Source organism: Halichoeres trimaculatus, unplaced genomic scaffold, assembly GCF_033239565.1.
Source record: "Halichoeres trimaculatus isolate MK-OKI-2021-1 unplaced genomic scaffold, fHalTri1.1 fHalTri1_scaffold_13, whole genome shotgun sequence".
NCBI lineage: Eukaryota > Metazoa > Chordata > Actinopteri > Labriformes > Labridae > Halichoeres > Halichoeres trimaculatus.
This window is the reverse complement of record NW_027437191.1, coordinates 20,966,159-20,983,556: the sequence shown is the minus strand read 5'-3', so window position 1 is coordinate 20,983,556 and position 17,398 is coordinate 20,966,159. Positions and strand designations below refer to the sequence as shown.

At 39.6% G+C, this 17,398-nt stretch overlaps 2 protein-coding genes across 2 annotated transcripts; both read left to right on the top strand.

Moving 5' to 3' along the window:
* Window positions 1-289: 289 nt before the first annotated feature.
* Window positions 290-8,193, top strand: sgpp1a (sphingosine-1-phosphate phosphatase 1a). Its single transcript, XM_074684534.1, has 3 exons — window positions 290-1,331; window positions 5,498-5,587; window positions 6,315-8,193. The coding sequence occupies exons 1-3, from the start codon at window positions 648-650 to the stop codon at window positions 6,864-6,866; spliced, it is 1,326 nt and encodes a 441-aa protein (XP_074540635.1). The 5' UTR covers window positions 290-647; the 3' UTR covers window positions 6,867-8,193.
* Window positions 8,194-9,739: 1,546 nt separating this feature from the next.
* abcd4 (ATP-binding cassette, sub-family D (ALD), member 4) lies at window positions 9,740-17,343 on the top strand. Its single transcript, XM_074685009.1, has 19 exons — window positions 9,740-10,100; window positions 10,441-10,559; window positions 10,905-11,032; window positions 11,613-11,752; window positions 11,885-12,001; window positions 12,755-12,880; window positions 13,250-13,300; window positions 13,504-13,598; window positions 13,684-13,805; window positions 14,253-14,344; window positions 14,432-14,521; window positions 14,644-14,849; window positions 14,958-15,049; window positions 15,183-15,219; window positions 15,584-15,633; window positions 15,726-15,778; window positions 15,855-15,931; window positions 16,029-16,144; window positions 16,990-17,343. Exons 1-19 carry the CDS (start codon window positions 10,060-10,062, stop codon window positions 17,083-17,085), a joined length of 1,848 nt encoding a protein of 615 aa, XP_074541110.1. The 5' UTR covers window positions 9,740-10,059; the 3' UTR covers window positions 17,086-17,343.
* The last annotated feature ends 55 nt before the right edge of the window (window positions 17,344-17,398 follow it).

Genomic DNA, 17,398 nt, shown 5'->3' with positions numbered 1-17,398 from the left:
TTGCCCTTATTCTATAATTGTATCTGTGATAGCATTGATAAACAAAATCAGAAAATTGCAAGAGGAAATTCAGTTAATGGTGTCAGTTAAGTTATTGGTTTCGTGGAGGAAACAAAATATTTAATTGACTATCAAATCTGTTTTTGTTAGCTATTTGCAGTCTACTGTTAGATCAACAAAGTTCACTGTCGCTCATACGATTTAGTATCACTTCCACTGCATGCAGTATGACACTTCTCCAGCAGGGGCAGCACTTCATCATTCTGACCATTAAGTGACTATAGTTCTGTTGCAGGAGGAAGAAGGCAAACCGAAGAGGAAGAAGAGGAATGAAAACAGGAATAACGGCCTGACGCAGTTAGTCGGTCGGTGGTTATATGCATTAGGATATACCTTAAAGTAATGGTTAACTGTAACGGACTTTGGATGCTGCGGTCCGAAATCTCCACGCCGGTGAACAAGGTCTACGTTTTACCCACGGACAGCAGGTAGTAGTGACTGCTGCGTGCTGTGAGCTTAAATCACTGTTGTTTTATTCCGTTAGAAGACATGCAGCGGGCGCCGAGCTCTCAAATCTGAACTCTCTCGATGAACATGAACTCATTCTGTAGTGTGTTGTAACGGTTTAACGGTTTTTCAAATCAGAAATGGCTAACGACTTTGTGAAGACTTTTGTGAAGGTGTGTAAAAATTTACAAGATCCTTGCCATGTAGCGAGGTTTCAACAATTATGCGGCGTTCAAGGGACATTTCCGGATAAGGCGACTCAACCGGACAGCGGACAGTCGGATCCAGACTTCCCCGGGTTGAGGAAGAGGGTCCAAACCCCGGACGCCGGTGTGGGGAATGGAGCAGCTGGGGACGCGACCTCAGCACAGGTCAACGGGATGCAGGGTGACACCACCGCCAGGCCTGATGGTCCATCAGCGGCAGCTAATGTCGACCCAGACACAGCCAGGGCGAAACCCCTCCGGAGAAACTCCCTGACTGGAGATGTGGGTCAAGAGTTCCTGATCCACAACAAGTTTCTCTTCTACCTGTTCACGTTTGGGACTGAGCTTGGCAACGAGATGTTCTTCATTATATTTTTCCCATATCTCTACTGGAACATTGATGCCCTGGTCAGCCGGAGACTCATCGTGGTCTGGGCCTGGAACCTGTTCGTGGGACAGTCCACCAAGGACATGATCCGCTGGTCCCGGCCAGCCTCCCCTCCTGTGGTGAAGGTGGAGGTTTTCTACAACTCCGAGTACAGCATGCCGTCCACACACGCTATGACAGGGACAGCCATTCCTTTCTGTCTCTTCATGCTGACATATGGACGCTGGGAGGTGAGAAACTTAAAACACAAATGATAACGATAAGGTAAACTGTGGGTGCTAGGGTGCTTGTGTATGATGTAAAACCTGAGGGCAGAGATAGACATGAGGCTGGTTAACCCTCAGTAAAAAGGGGTCAGTTGCCTCAGGGCTCAAAAGGCTCCAGATGAACTGTTTGTGGTCTTTAGTTAAAAGTTTGTTGATCACTGTGATATTTCTTTACAGCTTGGAGTAATGATACCTTGATGAGCTAATCAACAGTGATTACTGATAATGTGCTCACATACTCATGTGAGGAGTTTTTAATCAGGAGTTTCTAATCTGAAAAAGCCTCTTTAAGGCCCCCCAAAAAAGACTACCAAAAGGAAGAAAACATTTATTTCACATGCACCTCACACCTGATCTCAGGTCATATCATTGACAGAATGCTGCAGGAACAGCATTTATTTTAACATTAATGTATAAATATTCCACTCAGCATTCAGTGTGTTCCAAATTTTGCATGTTTACATAAAGCAGGGGTTCCCGAACCTCTAGGCTTTGTGAGTGCTATTCAGTAAGTAATGATAAAATCTAACAACTTTTATGACAACTTGTACGTATATTCTACAGTAATGGATAAATATGAAATTTCAAATCATTTAAAATTTTATTTTTTTATGTTTTGAAATCTTGTAACCCCTCAATCACTATCGAATCAGAATCACCTGTACTTATCCCATGGAGAAATTCAATTACTACAGTTGCCCTTATACGCAAGTATAAGACATAAGTAACTAGAAAAGCCCTCGGAGAGGACAGACCTTTGTCAAGCATATTGTGATTGTCACGCGACACTTTAGTCCTACTTTAATGTTATACTCCCTTTCAGCAGACTGTCTGCTACAATTTGGTGTTCGTTGCAGGTTTGTACGATAATTTGTTACCTGACAGTGTTGAAAATTATCATGACCCAGTACATATTTCATATTCTAGATCTTAGTATCCAGACTATTGACAGGATCTGGATTGTACTTTTACATCCGTCAAAAATTATGGTGACCTTGTCTTGTGTTGTTTTGCAAAGCAATCCAACCATTTATCGTGAAGTTTTATACAGATATGGTGAAAATAGCCCCATCTCATGATGACAAAGAATCCTTTAAAAAAATCCTGGATCCAGACGGTGATCCAGACCACCTCCAAAATGTAATCACTTCTTCCTTTCGTTACTTTTTGAGTTATGTTGTTCACAGACAAACAAACTAACTCCCCCAAAAAATAACCTCCATGGCGGAGGTTATAAATACGTAGTAAAATAACAATAAAATTGCTAAGAAAAGGATTGTCCTAAGAGTTAAGTAATAGAAGTAATGGAATATTCAGAGTGAGGAGTTGTAAAGTTAACTGACATTAATTTAAAGGTTTAATCCCCATCTCTACTTTGGGGACCACTTGTGAAAAGCAGAAAACAGTTTTCCTTCAGACAACATTATGCATGTTAAGAACAAAATCAGGTTGAAATGATTTGTATCTCCTTGTCCACAAGGGACACCGAAATAATAGCCAAAAATTCCTCTTGAGAGCTTTAAGTTACATGTAATCAGCAATAAGAAGACATCCTTGTCAGTGGGATTTGGACTCCTGCTTGGCAGAAAAGTATCATTTATCCTTTATATGCTCTTGTTCTCTTAATTCACCACAATTGAGTAGATTTTTGTTTCTAAAACCTGGAGAAGTTTGAATTAGAACAGGGAAGGCTTTAAGATTTTGATTCCTCACCCTTTTTGTCCTTTCTAGGAGGAAAATGTATTTCAGTCTTATCTAGGATAAAAATCAGTTTGTTTTCTTAGTTCATGTTATACTCAAATTGTTTTTATAAATTTCGCAAAAGCAAACAAATTTACAAATACACCACACATGAGCACAAACACACACACACACCAGGGAAGTGTTCCAGCTGACCTAAGGCATATATAAATCAAACAGGATGCACACACTGCACACAAAGAGTGGGAGGGAAAAGGGGGTACAATGGTGTTTATCCAGCTCTGAGTCGGTACAGTGAGGAACCAAGAACGTGTTATTATACAACAGCCTGATACATCTATAACTATAACTGATATGACAGTGGTATTTGTACAAAAAACATAAGATGTTTTTTCTTTAGCCTTCTCTGTATGGTTTAGTGAATCAGTCTGAAAAAGCACAGACTAACTTCAGATCACTTTGGGGTCTGGTCATGAATGAAGCTTTGCAGCTCAACCTGAACAACAAGAAGTACATTTATACATGCTTACAGCTGATCAGCTCCATGCAACACAAAACATCACTGTCCAAGGCAACTTTACACAACAGGACATGTTAGAGAGGTACAGGTGAGGAGTGATAAGGTAGATTTGTTTTTAGATAAACAGAAACTTGCTCTTCCACATTTTCAGAGGCAGGGAACTGGAGAGGGAGTATTTCAGTCTCTATTAACACTTTGTTACTAATGAAGAAAGTGGCCAGATTAGAAAGGAAGATGCACTCATTATCTAGTGACTTTTTCTGGTTCAGATCAAAGAGAGGCTGTTCTGCTCAATAGAAAGGTTAAAGAAGGTTAAATAGAGGTGTAGTATGACTCGGGTCCATCAGTAGGTTGGGTCACAGAGTTCAGAAACGTGTTCACCTGCTGGTCGTGCTGTTAGAGTTTGGATTTCTCACTGCCATGGCTGTGCAGAGAGATAAGGAAAAAGAATTAGAGCATTAACTGTCAAACCAGATCATGTGACAGGAGAATGATGTAATAATTTAACAATAAGCGCTGTCCATCTCTTTTAGTCTATGATAGATCCACAAAAACTTAAAGAGGGGGTGTTATGCTTTCCTGTATTCCAAAAATGAACATTAAGTAACAATGCTGGTTGTCCATACTATTGTGTGCAAATATTCACACAACTACATATTAATGTGTAGAAATCCCTGAATCTGTTTGTAAACTGCTTGAAACGGTTTGTTCTCAGAGAATTTCTTGAAATCTTCATGAGATCTCCTAAAGACCTGTTGAAATGAGGATCTCCTAACCGCTCCATGATAAATTGGTGGGGTCGGCCTCAAACACCAAGGTCTGTCTATAACTCTGTCCCCAATCAGAAGGAAGGGGGTTTGTGGAGCAGGGAGCCTTAAAGAGACGGCAGCTAAAACATGGGGTTTCATACAGAGGCTTAAATAAGGGTTTTCTAAAACACTAGCATGAGAAAAAAAGAGATTTTGTTGTAATCATGTAAAGCTATTACAGGGATACAAGAGGGACAGAATAAACCCTAAAGGGATCACAATAACTCTCTTGAACCTCACTTAACTTCCTTAATAAGTCAATTTTGTGGTTTTGCAACTGCAGTTTCTTCATTAGTTGTTGGGCAAAACATACAATTACAGACTGATTCAGCCGCACAAAAAAAATTAACTCTTGAACCCTGATATCTAATGTACGATCTCTTTAGAAACGTCTGGCCTTACTCAGTTTTCAATGTGGTTCATTAAACACAAACAATGCATTCCTGTCCTCTGTCGCACCCCATGTATACCCTGTATTTGGCAAAATTATTCAGTTCAATCAGCTACAGCTTACTTCCTTTCATTCCGTTTTTTTAGTCTTAAAAAAAATAACTGTATTAGTTATAATTCACCAAAGTAAAATATATGTAAACCTAGAGCCAAAACTGAAGCTGTTCAAATGTCTTCATGAACTTTCTGAACTCTTCTGGTGTCTCCAAGTTCTCAGAATTCAAGGAGAGGGAAACATTTCAGAGGAGGTTAGTGAAGGGAAGATAAGCAGGAGGAACATTTGATCGTTGGGTCAGTCGAGTTGTAAAGATTAGCTGTGCCAGTGTTTTACCACAGGGATGGTAATGAAGATCAGTTGGTCACCAATGATGTAAGAGGTCATTGCTAAGTTTGTTACACATAGCCACTGATGAAGACATTTAAAGTTTTGTTAAATGTCTAAACTACAAATACCAGCATCGAAGTTTAAAGCAACACCGGTTCAAAGCTGTGGATTATTTTTGCTTGAAACACTTTAAAGATGAGTACAACACAGATTCAAGGTATCATTTTTTTCCACAGGTATCAACAAACTGAAAGCAATCTTAAGATTCCTCACAGGGGATTTGACATATTTTCTTTCTGTCATTTTTTTCTCTTTTCCACTGTAGTACTCCTTCCTCTTTGGCTTGTCTGTGTCTCTCAGCTGGAGTATCCTGGTCTGTGTGAGCAGAGTCTATATGGGGATGCATTCTGTGTTGGTGAGTATACGAGAGAAGTTTCGTAACATGATTTAAAAAAAATGGAAAAACAGATGCAACACTTTAACACTCACGTGCAACACATACTCCCAACCTATTTTTAATGTTAATCAAACATACAGGAGCTTTATGATACAGTGGAAATGATAGACCCACTAAACGAATCAAAGCCAGCGAGATAAGGTTTGATTAGATTTAAGTGCTTGGCAACAGGTGATAGTTGATAATGTTTATGTTCTACAAACACCTTGAAAGTGACATCAATATTTCCATCAGCAGCTTATCTGATATCTTTGGAGATATTAGGACTCGGAAAGAAAAACTGAAGAAGGGCATTGTGGAGAAGTGTGTCAACATCTGTTTCAAGGATATGGGTCTAAACTAAGCTAAACTGGCCATAGTACTGTAGCTTTGACAAAATGTCTTGATAAAACACAATGGCTATAAAGTTTTTTTTTGTTTGAGTATTTTAAAAATTATTTACATTTGTAACGGATCAGTGAAGAGATTAGAAGTATCACCTCAGCCACAGGGGGCACCAGAATCAACAGAAAAAGAAAGATCATCACAGATGCCTCAACTTTTCAAGTGAAGTCTACCAATGAAACAGTTATAGAATTATTAATATGCTATTTAAGCTGTGGTAGTATCAAGCCAGTGTGTAAGTATAACTTGTCCAGACTGTCTTTCACTATGTGTCCCTCTGGTTTGTGTTTTTGTGTTGCAGGAGGTCATTACCGGCTTCCTCTACAGCCTCCTCATTCTGGCCTTCTTCCACCAAATTCTGGACAAGATCGACAACTTCTACATGACCAACCACTATGCTCCTCTCGTGATCATCATGTCACACGTCAGTCTGGGACTTGTGGCATTCTCACTGGATTCCTGGAGCACCTCTCGGGGCGACACGGCTCAGGCTCTGGGCACTGGGGCAGGAACTGCTTTGGCCTCTCATGTGAACCATCAGCTCGGGCTGCTGCTGGATCCACCGCTGTCCTCACTTCCCCTAGCTCTCCCGGCATTCAGCTTCAACATGGCGGCTCTCTGCCTGCTGCGCTTCATCATTGGAGTCGCTGTTATCCTCGTTACCAGGATGGTTATGAAAGCGGTGACTATTCCTTTCTTGTGCCGACTGTTTGGGCTGCCGACAGATGATGTAAGACAGGCGAGGCAGCACATGAGAGTAGAGTTGCCGTACCGTTACATTGTCTACAGTGTTGTTGGTTTCAGCTGTGTCAGTTTGGTGCCTCTTGCCTTTAAGATCTTGAACCTTGCCTGAGTGGTTCTGTGCAGGCTGTCATTTACGGCTGACATGTTCACCTACATGATGAAGGCAAACAGCACTTACAGAAACATGCTTCTCGTAACTGAACGCAGGATAAAATGGTGATATTCTATAGTTTTAATGTTGTCAGTATTCCTCTGTGCCATAGAGCTCAACTGTGGTTTCATGTGAAAAAAAAGCCACGTGGTGTCTTTGAGTGGCATACTTCATTACCCCACATTCACCACTCTCATTGAATAAGCTGCTGATAAATCTGCAGCTAAAGCTGGCCCCTCCAAAAAACAGTATTTAATTTTCAGTGTTAATGTTGAAACAATTAAGAGAATAATTTAAACTTTATAAAGGTATTTACTTGAGTCCCTTTTTTAAAATTTTACTCTTTTCTTGCAACCAATGGGTTCAGAGTGAGAGCAAGAGACTGAAAGGATGTAAAAGTATTGAAAGACTTGTGAAAGTGCGGATGTTTTTGTCTTTTTGTGTGTTAATGAAAACAACAATATAGAACCTCACCAGCCTTATCCTTAAAGATTCATCCATCCTTTAACTGGAACCACTGAGTCTATCAGATGTGCTGTAATGATGCTTGCATTCATTATTGAGGAGTTTATTGCACATTTCAACCATTTGATGAAGATTAGAATATTCTATTGAAAAGAATTAACCAAACTTTTGAGTCAGAGGTGTGTGAAACTACTTCTCTTCCAATTTGTTGCTGTTCTCAATCAAGTCAGCCTGTTGGCATTGAAATACTGCAAGTATTTAAGCTCACAGACGTCAGGGTAATTATGTGCTCTTTATTTAAAAATGAAGATATTGTCCTCGCTCTTTTCAGAGGGTTCATGGTTTGCGCAAAGTTATAATTGGAACTCTCTCATTGCCTCTTTTTTGTACTTCTGCTTGTTTAAAAAGATTGCATTCTGCATTCCAATGTGAGTTAAGTACACTTGAATAATTATGAATGCATTTAATCAAAATAATATATATTTTTAATGAAGTATTTTACTGTATCTACTAACAAGAGCTGAGCTGTTGTTCTGGAAAATCCTAAATTTCTACCAATCAGAATTGGTTTCTAGGGATTCCATCAGGAGGTAAAAACACTTCTTGAGTGTCTCCGTTGTTTGTTTGCTGTTGTATTTTTCAAGAAATGCTTTTCTCCCATGTCTATTTCAGAAAACTAAAGCATAAGCATTTATAACCTCATCATCATCATCCAGCACTCATGGAAATGTAAAGGTTTATCCATTCTCCCATTCTTTCCTTTGTTATGCAAGGACTGTATGTTATGGGAAAAAATATAAGGAGAATAAAATATTACAACATGAGGACAAAGTCTTTTAGATTTTTTGTAAGTGGCTGTCTTACAAGTACAAAGCAAGCTGCTTAATAAGTGAATTAAGGATGTTGGTCCAATATGTGTCCTACTTTTCAGTACTTTGCTCATAGATTACATGTAATCTTCAGCTGGTCGCATGGCATGAGTTTTTCTGTAGATTTGAAAATAACCTTTGATCTGTCACCAACATATCAATGACGAGTTACAAATAATTTAGGTGCCGTGTTTGAAGTAAGATAAAGATGAGAATTTGTTGATAAAAACTAATCATGCAAACATGACTTCTAATGGGTAAAATACTTCAAAAAATCTCCCATTATTCCACAAAGCTCAAGTCAGTAGTGAAAGAAGACAGTGGAGGCAGTGTGGGGTCACACCGTGTTTATGCTTAACCTTTGAGCTACTTAGATAATGTTTTAGGTCTTTATCTGGTTTGTAACCCTCACGTACATCTAGCCTGATCACAGGTCTTGTCCATGCTTGCACAGTGAACTTTGTGCGATGGCTGGATTTGACATCCTAATCTCAAGGATTCACAGAGGTCAGCACATGACCTGTCTCTGGATATCAGCGGCTTGTTCAGTTAGAGTATCGTCAGATTGATCCTTTTGTTCAACCTTTTGATACATTTAGTAAGGGTGAGAAGGGACTCAGAGAGGGAATGACAACATTTTTGATAAAGATTTCAAAAGCATGTTAATTTATTAAATAAATTTTACTTTACTTTTGACAGTTGTAGCTGTAGGTGAAAAAATAGATTAAACCTTAACTGGCCTATATTTCTGAACAATCATGTTCCTTACTGAGGCCTGCAGTCAGGATGATTTCTTCCCCCATTAAAACGCCCAACATTTTTCATTTTGTGGTTAATCAATGGACCACAAAGCTATTGTGAAAGACTGTGGAATCCCATTTCCATCAGCCAAAATAAAAAAAGGGGCAAAGTTAAAAAAAAGTAAGTCATATTTGACTTTTTCCTAATAATTAGGTCGCAGCCCACCATTGTAATAGAGGGATGCGAAGTTGTGACTATGAGTCACTAAGTCACAACTATAAGATACCAACCCATACTCTCATTATTATTTAAAACCAAGTCAATATTATAAAAATATGAAATTTTATATTTGTGATTTTTTTACTGATCCTTTTTTTTAACTGGCGTGAATGAGCTTCCATACCATTGTTTCAAGTACGTTTATGAAATAATTTCAAGCTTATCAAAGGCCAAGTTGAGCATTCCCAAACCTGCTACAGAAACAAAACACGTAGTGAGTCTACGCCTCCTACTGTTCGAAGCGGGGAGATAGTTTCAGCGTCTCGCTTTGATAAATGAAAGAGTACAATTACTACCGTACAGAAACTTATTAAAAACCTTTTCTCAAGCTAAACCTATTTTCAGGATTTTATATGACCTAAAATCAGTGTGAACCTTTTCAAGCATAAATTTAGCGTGCAACTGCTAACATTTTCCACTTTAGGTAAACAGTAACTCGACATTTTATTTTGAAAATCTGAAAATTATAAACCGGACGTCCGGACTTTTACCAAAACATTCAGTTCCATTTGTGAATGTTGTGGGACGAAGCTGATGTTAAAATCACATCCAGTAAATTTGAACGAGAAAGTAACAATGAGAGGATATTCCCAGCGTTGTCTCTTTGATATTTGTTCGTCAGTCCTCGATCACTTTTAGTAACGGTCAACGAGTTTTTCTCTTCGGCAGTTTTGCACGTTAGTTTGACGCACATCTGATCTGCTGGTGAAACACACCGGTTGGGACCAAAAGTGTTTTAAGTGAAGGTTAATTGTCTTTTGGGAGTATTACCACCCAACCATCTGCCGCTGGTGTAGATGCCTCGTTTAGAGAACTCAAGTTGCAAAGGGACAAAAAGGTAGGATACGCGTTTCGTTTCAAGATAGCTAATAGAGATGAGCAAATAGTTTCTGTGATCTCCCACCACATTAACTGACCTAGCATGTTCTGTGTACGGGCAAAGTATACACAAGTTCACAATGAAAGATGGGGCGACACTGTAGTATAACCAGATAATGATTAAAGAAGATCTGCAAGTGTCAGGATGTTGGTGACTTTGAGAATGACCAAATAATGACAACTGTGTCACTGACACATCCTCAATTTGTAATAGTTATGTATGTTACATATCCCACCCGTCTTCTTTTTGCATTTGTTCACATGTTTTTTGTAATGTTTTTTTTTCTTCTTCTCTGCAGACCAAAGTTAGACTGGAAGTTTGTTCAGAGGTTATGCAGCATCCAGAAGGTCCTCTTCCCATCATGGGCCAGCCAAAGTGTTCTGATGTTTGGGACACTGCTTGCTGTCACTCTCACAGGTAACTAACATTGTTTCTGCTAAAGCAATTTCTGCAGGAGGACAAGTATTGAACAAAAAGGGGAAGTTATGTCTTATAAGAATGCCAACATGCTGTCGGGCTATATAGAAAATGTAAATGTGTCCAAGTCCCTTTGATTGAGCCTGATCACGAGATACAGTGCCCTTTGTGCTTGTAAAACTATCCCTCTGATTGGAAAAGACTGCAGAGTTGTTGTTTTTTTTGTTATTGTGCTGACCTTTAGCATTAAGCATTGCCTAATTTTCAAATGTTGCTTTTATGAGTCCCTGTTTGAACTGTTTCTCAACAACGTGCCAACACTTCTTTTTTTTTTCTTGCCATCAGAGCAGCTGATCATTTACCAAGTGGGAGTCATCCCCAGCTTCTTCTACAATGTGCTGGGTGACAAAGATTACACAGGCTTCAGGAATCTGGTGGGCAGGGCAATGGTGCTCATTTTGGTCAACTCCACTGTGAGTAGACAGCAAGCAACTCTTATCAAGTTAGAAGGACTGCAAAAATGCCACAGTCAAATTTTTTAATGGACATAAGTTTTTTCCTTTTGACAGTTTAAACATTTTGAATGTGAGTAAAGTCAGTCATCCACTTCTTTTACCACTTTCCCCTTTGTCCAGAGCTGTTGCTGACAAGTCTGCAACCTCTGTGCATTCTTTACCTTATCAGGACTTCACATTTACTCTAGTACTAAGAGATTCTGCACCTGAATGTCTTTAGATCAGTGTTAAATTTAGCTCAGATTATAAAATGTTTCTCTATGACATTCAGTTATAAGCTGTAGCAACTTAAAGAGGTCAGGACAACCTGACATGAGCATTTACAGCCTGCACACACCTGACCTTGTACTTTAATACCAACCCTAAAACCTCCAGACACTCTTTGTTAAGTTTTCATGAAACATAAGAGCAGGGCTCCTCAAACTTTGAGAAATCATGTCATTTTCTTCTATTTGTATCAAATAGGTTGTTACAAACTGATGGTTTACTGTCTCTCTCTCTCTTCGTTAAATTTTTCTGTTTACCTTTTTCTGCCCAGTTAAAAAGTGTGGACCAATACATTTGTAACCAGATGTATCTAAGCTGGAGGAAGACACTAACCGAGAGCCTCCATAAAGCCTACTTTCAGGGCCGAGTCTATTATACACTTAATGTACTCAGAGAGGACATAGACAACCCGTAAGTTTTTATAGCTTTGCTTTGTAGTTTTTCTAAAATGTGATTCAAGTTCATATAAATTAACTGGTGTAAACAAAGTCTGTAATCTTGAAGGATTTTAATTGTCTTGTTTTTTTTCTGTTTTGTTCACAGAGACCAGAGAATCAGTCAGGATGTGGAGAGGCTCTGCAAGCAGATGAGCTCCATGGCCAGTCGATTGATCGTTTCCCCTTTTACACTGGCTTACTACACTTATCACTGCTTTTACAGGTGGGCTGCAAGAGTATAATAGAATTGTATTAGAATAGAATTGTGTTTTCTTTAAGGCATTACACTGCCCCTCCGGTACAGCTGTGGTAGCTTTATATGATCTACAGCTCAGAAGAACCACAATTTATGCTTTTAGAAAACCCTCAAATCAGTAGCTTACTGAGACACTTTTTTTTAGCTTCTATCTCTTTAAGGTCCACAAACCCCCTTCCCTCTGATTGGCCAGCCCTCTGGATGCCTGTCTGGTGTTTGAGGGCCCACTCCTCAAACACCTCTAACACAGTTAGGAGATCCTCATGTCATCATTTCAGCAAGTCCCAGGAAGATCGTTATTAAACTTGATGAAATGATAAATTTTTTTATGGAAAAGAGTGTTTTTTCAGCAGTTTACAGACAGATTCAGGGATTTCTACAACACATGCACAAGTGATGGTTTGAAAATCTGAACATCCAGCATTGCTACCCTGTCCATGTTTAAAAATGGGAAAGAATAATTTACCCTCTTTTAGTTATGATGACCCTAACTTATATTCTGTTATAGTGTCACATTGTTATAGTCAAGTGTAACATTTTGACTAAACTATTTCTCTTGGCTCGTCAGGCAAATGTGACTCATATTAAGTTTGATAAGGTATTCATTATGAGAAATCATACATTTACGCTTGCTTTATTTCATTTTTTGCAGTGTATTCACTAGAAATTGTCTTGAGTTTGAAAAGAAGGGTCTAAATAAAGTTGTCTTTTTTTCTTAAGCACCGGCTGGATTGGTCCTGTCAGCATCTTCACCTACTTTGTGATCGGGACCATCGCCAATAAAATCCTGATGGGGCCAATTGTGTCCACTCTGTTTGAGCAAGAAAAGCTGGAGGGAGATTTCAGGTGAGTTCAGATATAATTCAGTGTTTTTCTGTGTCAGATTTAATGACTTGTGTGGCTTCAGTAGAGGGGTTGGATGTTTCTCCACCCTCATGCGAAACTATGTCCTTCAGTGTTTAAAGTCAAGGAAATCACCCGTTATGTTAAGAGGAAGTTTCTGTGGTCTTTGGCCCAGTGCCTTTAGCCTCTCAGGAAGCAACACCCAGTATGTGTCAACTACAATGGAGGAATGATACTGTAATCAAACTGTCACATGTTTTTTGTGTGCAGTTTTAAAAATAAGCATGACGGAGTAAAAAATGTGTGGGGTAACTTTTTTTTTGCTTGAAAGTAAAAGAATAAAACCCCAGGATTCTGTTTTTGTATCCCCAGGTTCAAGCACATGCAGATTCGTGTCAATGCAGAGTCTGCAGCTTTTTACAGGTGAGGCATGAAAACCTACACACCTTAAAAAATTCACCACAAACTTCTTCCTCCTTTGCACGCAAGCTTGATGATGTTGCTAGAATGGGAACATAAACTTTTTCAGAAAGTTCATTCATGGCTGTAAACTTGCACAAAAAGCACCCAGTCTACTTTTCATGTCATTTAAAAAACTTCCTATTTTGTGATCTCTGTGGTGTAAGAGCGGGGAAAGTGGAACATATGAGGACTAACCACAGACTGCAGGCCCTACTGCAGACTCAGAAGAGTCTAATAAACAAAGAACTCTGGCTCTATAGTAAGAAAACCTTACACACCATTTCTTTTCATAAGTTAATTTTTCTGAAGTCAAGAATTGATTCTCTGACCCTCTTTTCTCACAGTTGGGGTGAACACTTTTGACTACCTTGGAGGTTTTCTCAGCTACATAATCATTGCTATTCCCATCTTCACTGGAGTCTATGATGGTCTCACTCCTGGAGAGCTCAGTGCACTTGTCAGCAAGGTTGGAAATGATATGTCTAAAATCTTATTCCGAATAAATCCTTTTTTTTTTTTTTTTTATTAATTCAATCTTTACCATAAATACTATAAGAATAAATACAACCCCTCACATTTAATTTACTTTTTTTTCTTCCTTTTTTTTATTATTTTTTTTTTTTACAAAATAAAGAAATCTGCCTTTATGACAAAGATTGTGTTCAGATTTGCCATTAATGTTTTGCATATTTAACCACTAGGTGGCAGCAGATACTTTCCCTTATTTAAACCCTTTGTCTTCATGACACTGAGCCTCAGTGAGCAAGAAAACGCTAAACATCTAAAAAAGTATGAAAAAGGTTTCCCGTGTTTTCTTTATGTCAGAAGTAACTCTTTCTCAATGAGCTTTAAAACACTTCCTGTGATTGTTTTGTCTCTTCTGAACATGTCCCCTCTCCTTGTTTACATCCAGAACGCCTTTGTCTGCATCTACTTGATAAATGGCTTCACACAGCTAATAGACCTGTCAACCACTCTGTCAGATGTAGCTGGATACACCCACAGGTATCACACTGCATACTTAAAGTCAGTACCTGGAGGATAGATGGTGGCATTTGAGCTGAATCTGTGTGTGCTGTATGTTGTGGGCAGGATTGGGGAGCTGAGGGAGGTAATGGATGACATCCTACGTGAGCAGTGTGACTATGACCCCGCTTCAGGGGAAAGTTACGACTTTGACAGGTTTGTATGAATCATTTTATTTTCTCCTATGTGGCAAAAAATTGACAGGGAAAAAGATTAAAGCATAACAAAAAAAGGGAAAAAAAAAAACATTATCATGGTCTTCATTTCCCTCCGCACAGTGACTTCAATGTCCACGCAGGCCCTGTGGACACGGCCTTCATCCTGGACCATCTTTCATATAAATCTCCGTACTCAGACCAGCTGCTGGTGGAGGATCTGAGTCTGAAAATCAGCCAGGGGACACATCTGCTAGTGGTGGGAAACACAGGCACCGGCAAGACATCACTGCTCAGGGTCCTCAACCGACTCTGGGAGGCACACAGCGGTGAGGGTGCACCAAGAGCAACAGAGCAGTTACACACATTTAAATTAGTTTTTGAACAGTTGAAAATGTCTAAAACAAGAACTTATTTGTGTCTTTGTGTCTTTGCAGGTTTTGTTCAGATGACCACATGTTTTGGGCCCAGAGGAACCCTCTTCCTGCCTCAGAAACCGTATCTAACTGACGGTACACTGCGGGAACAGGTGCGGTCTCCTCTGTTGTTGGTTTTCCTCTGTAGAGCTGTCAACATTCCACATAGTGTATGAATCCGTCGTGATTAAATTCTTGGTGTGGCTTTGTTTGAACAAGGTTTGAATGGAACTTTCTCTTGAACAGGTGATCTACCCACTGAAGGATATTTACCCTGTATCAGGTATTATATTTCACTCTGACTGAACTGTAAATAAAACAAAACAAATCTGTGCCTGAGCTAAAGGCCAGGGGTGTGATTTATTCTAGAAAAAAGATTCAAACACTCAGATTCATGATATAAAGTAAAACCTTGTATAAGAAGGCAAGTTCTTTGTAGTTAATACATTCATGAGGCACAATTTTAAGATCTTAAACTACAGTGTGAGTGTAACCTTAACTTCTCTCATTTGAAGATGGATATGTTTGTGCATCTTTAGTTTTAACATTAATCATAACTTGTCATTTTTTTTCTCGAGGCTTTGTGTTGAAATTCTTCTGCAGTCACACAAATTAGTCACCACATTATAAAACTTGACTTTTTTCAGGGTCAGTGGATGACGACAGAATCATACAGTTCCTGGAACTAGCTGGTGTGGTGAGTTGACTTTATTCTGCAGTATACTCCCCCGAATAGTTTCCAATGTGCACTTCCGTTAACACTTAATGAAACCTTCATCTGTGCTCCAGTCGAGTCTCCTGAAGCGTACTGGTGGGCTGGATGAAAAGGTGGACTGGAACTGGTAGGATGAAAAACAAATCAAAATGTGTGCATTTATTGGCAGTGAAGATAGAGACCGTGACTTTTTTTCTCTGCAGGTATGACGTTCTGTCTCCAGGTGAAATGCAGCGTCTCTGCTTTGCCAGGCTTTTCTATCTGCAGCCTAAATACGCAGGTAGTTCAACATTTTGGACGTTAAAGATTCACCCGTCCATCATGTTCTCTGTGTTTCTATGTTAATTTTGACTTACTTGTTGTTCATTTTCCTGCAGTTCTGGATGAGGCCACCAGCGCTCTGACAGAGGAGGCAGAGGCACAGCTCTACAGAATCTGTAAGCAGCTGGGCATGACTTTGATCAGTCTGGGACACCGAAGCAGCCTTGAGAAGGTACACTAAAAGATAATAGTGTCAGAGCAGGCTGCTTTTAATACCTTTGTTTAGAGAACCAAGTCAGAAACTAAGCAGGAAATGCTGTGAGAGTGGAGAGCAATATGGGAAAAGGGCCGCAAGTCTGACTCAAACAAGATCACTTGAGGGCTAATGTCATAGACTGTATAAAGCATGGACGTAGTCTCCCTGACGTCACCCGTCTGTTTCTGAAACAGGAAACGAAGCACATCGGCTTTAGCGGACATATTGGAAGTGGCAGGGGCTTTGCTTACAGCTGCAGGGCACCTGTCGGTCACGTGACCCTGAGCTGTGCCTCTGATTGGGCGAGCTCACGATCTTAATATCCTCTGAACGGCCGAGTTAGAAAAAAGTTCACCCCCCATACAGTGTGAGCTGATAGTAAAATTAGTGACTCAGACAGGAGACGTTTTTTGAACCAGGCTGTAATAGGTTAATTTCTGCTTTGAAAACAGCTTGTTTTGGCCTGGTGTGTATGTGAATTCCGGTACTTCCAAGGCCAAACTCAAGCGGACACACGAGAAACAGCAGATTTTAGCACTTCTGCATTGTCTCATATTCTTAGACCGGAGGTCCCAACCATTAGGCCATATCAGTGCCAAATTGTTGCCCATTTTTGATAAGCATAGCTATATAAGCAAAAGAAAGTAACAATAACATCTTCACTGAACTTTTGGACATTACTTGCAAAATAAAGCCATATTATCAAGTTTTTCTCTCCATGATTATTAAGTTTCAGTTCTTTGTTTTTCCTGCCCTCTTTTGATGTAGCGTTCAGATCATAAAGAACACAAACTTACTGATTGTATCCCCCCCTCTCTCAGTATCATGATGTCCAGTTGAAACTCTGCGGAGGAGGCCGCTGGGAGTTGACCAGGTTAAAAGGAAGCGGTGGGAACATACAGGAGGAAGAAATGTGACGGCGAGGACATCGCTCTGAAATCCCAGACATGCAGGACTCATCAGGACAGAATATAGACTTGTTACTGAGGTATTTTTTCAGCCTACTGCCTGCAGTGGGACTGACCAACTACAGAGTATTCATCTCATGAAACATTTGCAGCACTTTGCCTGGTTGGCAGACAATGGGTGAGAGTGTCACAGAGAAGATGATGACACAAAGACTTTCCAAATCAGTGGTTTGGTTTATTCACAATCATCACAGTATCTCTACCTGTGTTAACAATCGTACAGAAAAACCACACCCCTCCTGTGATTTCTAACTGTTAAAAA

Bases quoted from the DNA above. Each gene is read 5' to 3' on its own strand.
- sgpp1a (XM_074684534.1), top strand. From the start codon at position 648: ATGGCTAACGACTTTGTGAAGACTTTTGTGAAGGTGTGTAAAAATTTA. The intron at 1,332-5,497 runs GTGAGAAACTTA...TTTCCACTGTAG, and splicing joins TGACATATGGACGCTGGGAG to TACTCCTTCCTCTTTGGCTT. The intron at 5,588-6,314 runs GTGAGTATACGA...TTTGTGTTGCAG, and splicing joins TGGGGATGCATTCTGTGTTG to GAGGTCATTACCGGCTTCCT.
- abcd4 (XM_074685009.1), top strand. From the start codon at position 10,060: ATGCCTCGTTTAGAGAACTCAAGTTGCAAAGGGACAAAAAG. The intron at 10,101-10,440 runs GTAGGATACGCG...TCTTCTCTGCAG, and splicing joins AGTTGCAAAGGGACAAAAAG to ACCAAAGTTAGACTGGAAGT. The intron at 16,145-16,989 runs GTACACTAAAAG...CCCCTCTCTCAG, and splicing joins ACCGAAGCAGCCTTGAGAAG to TATCATGATGTCCAGTTGAA.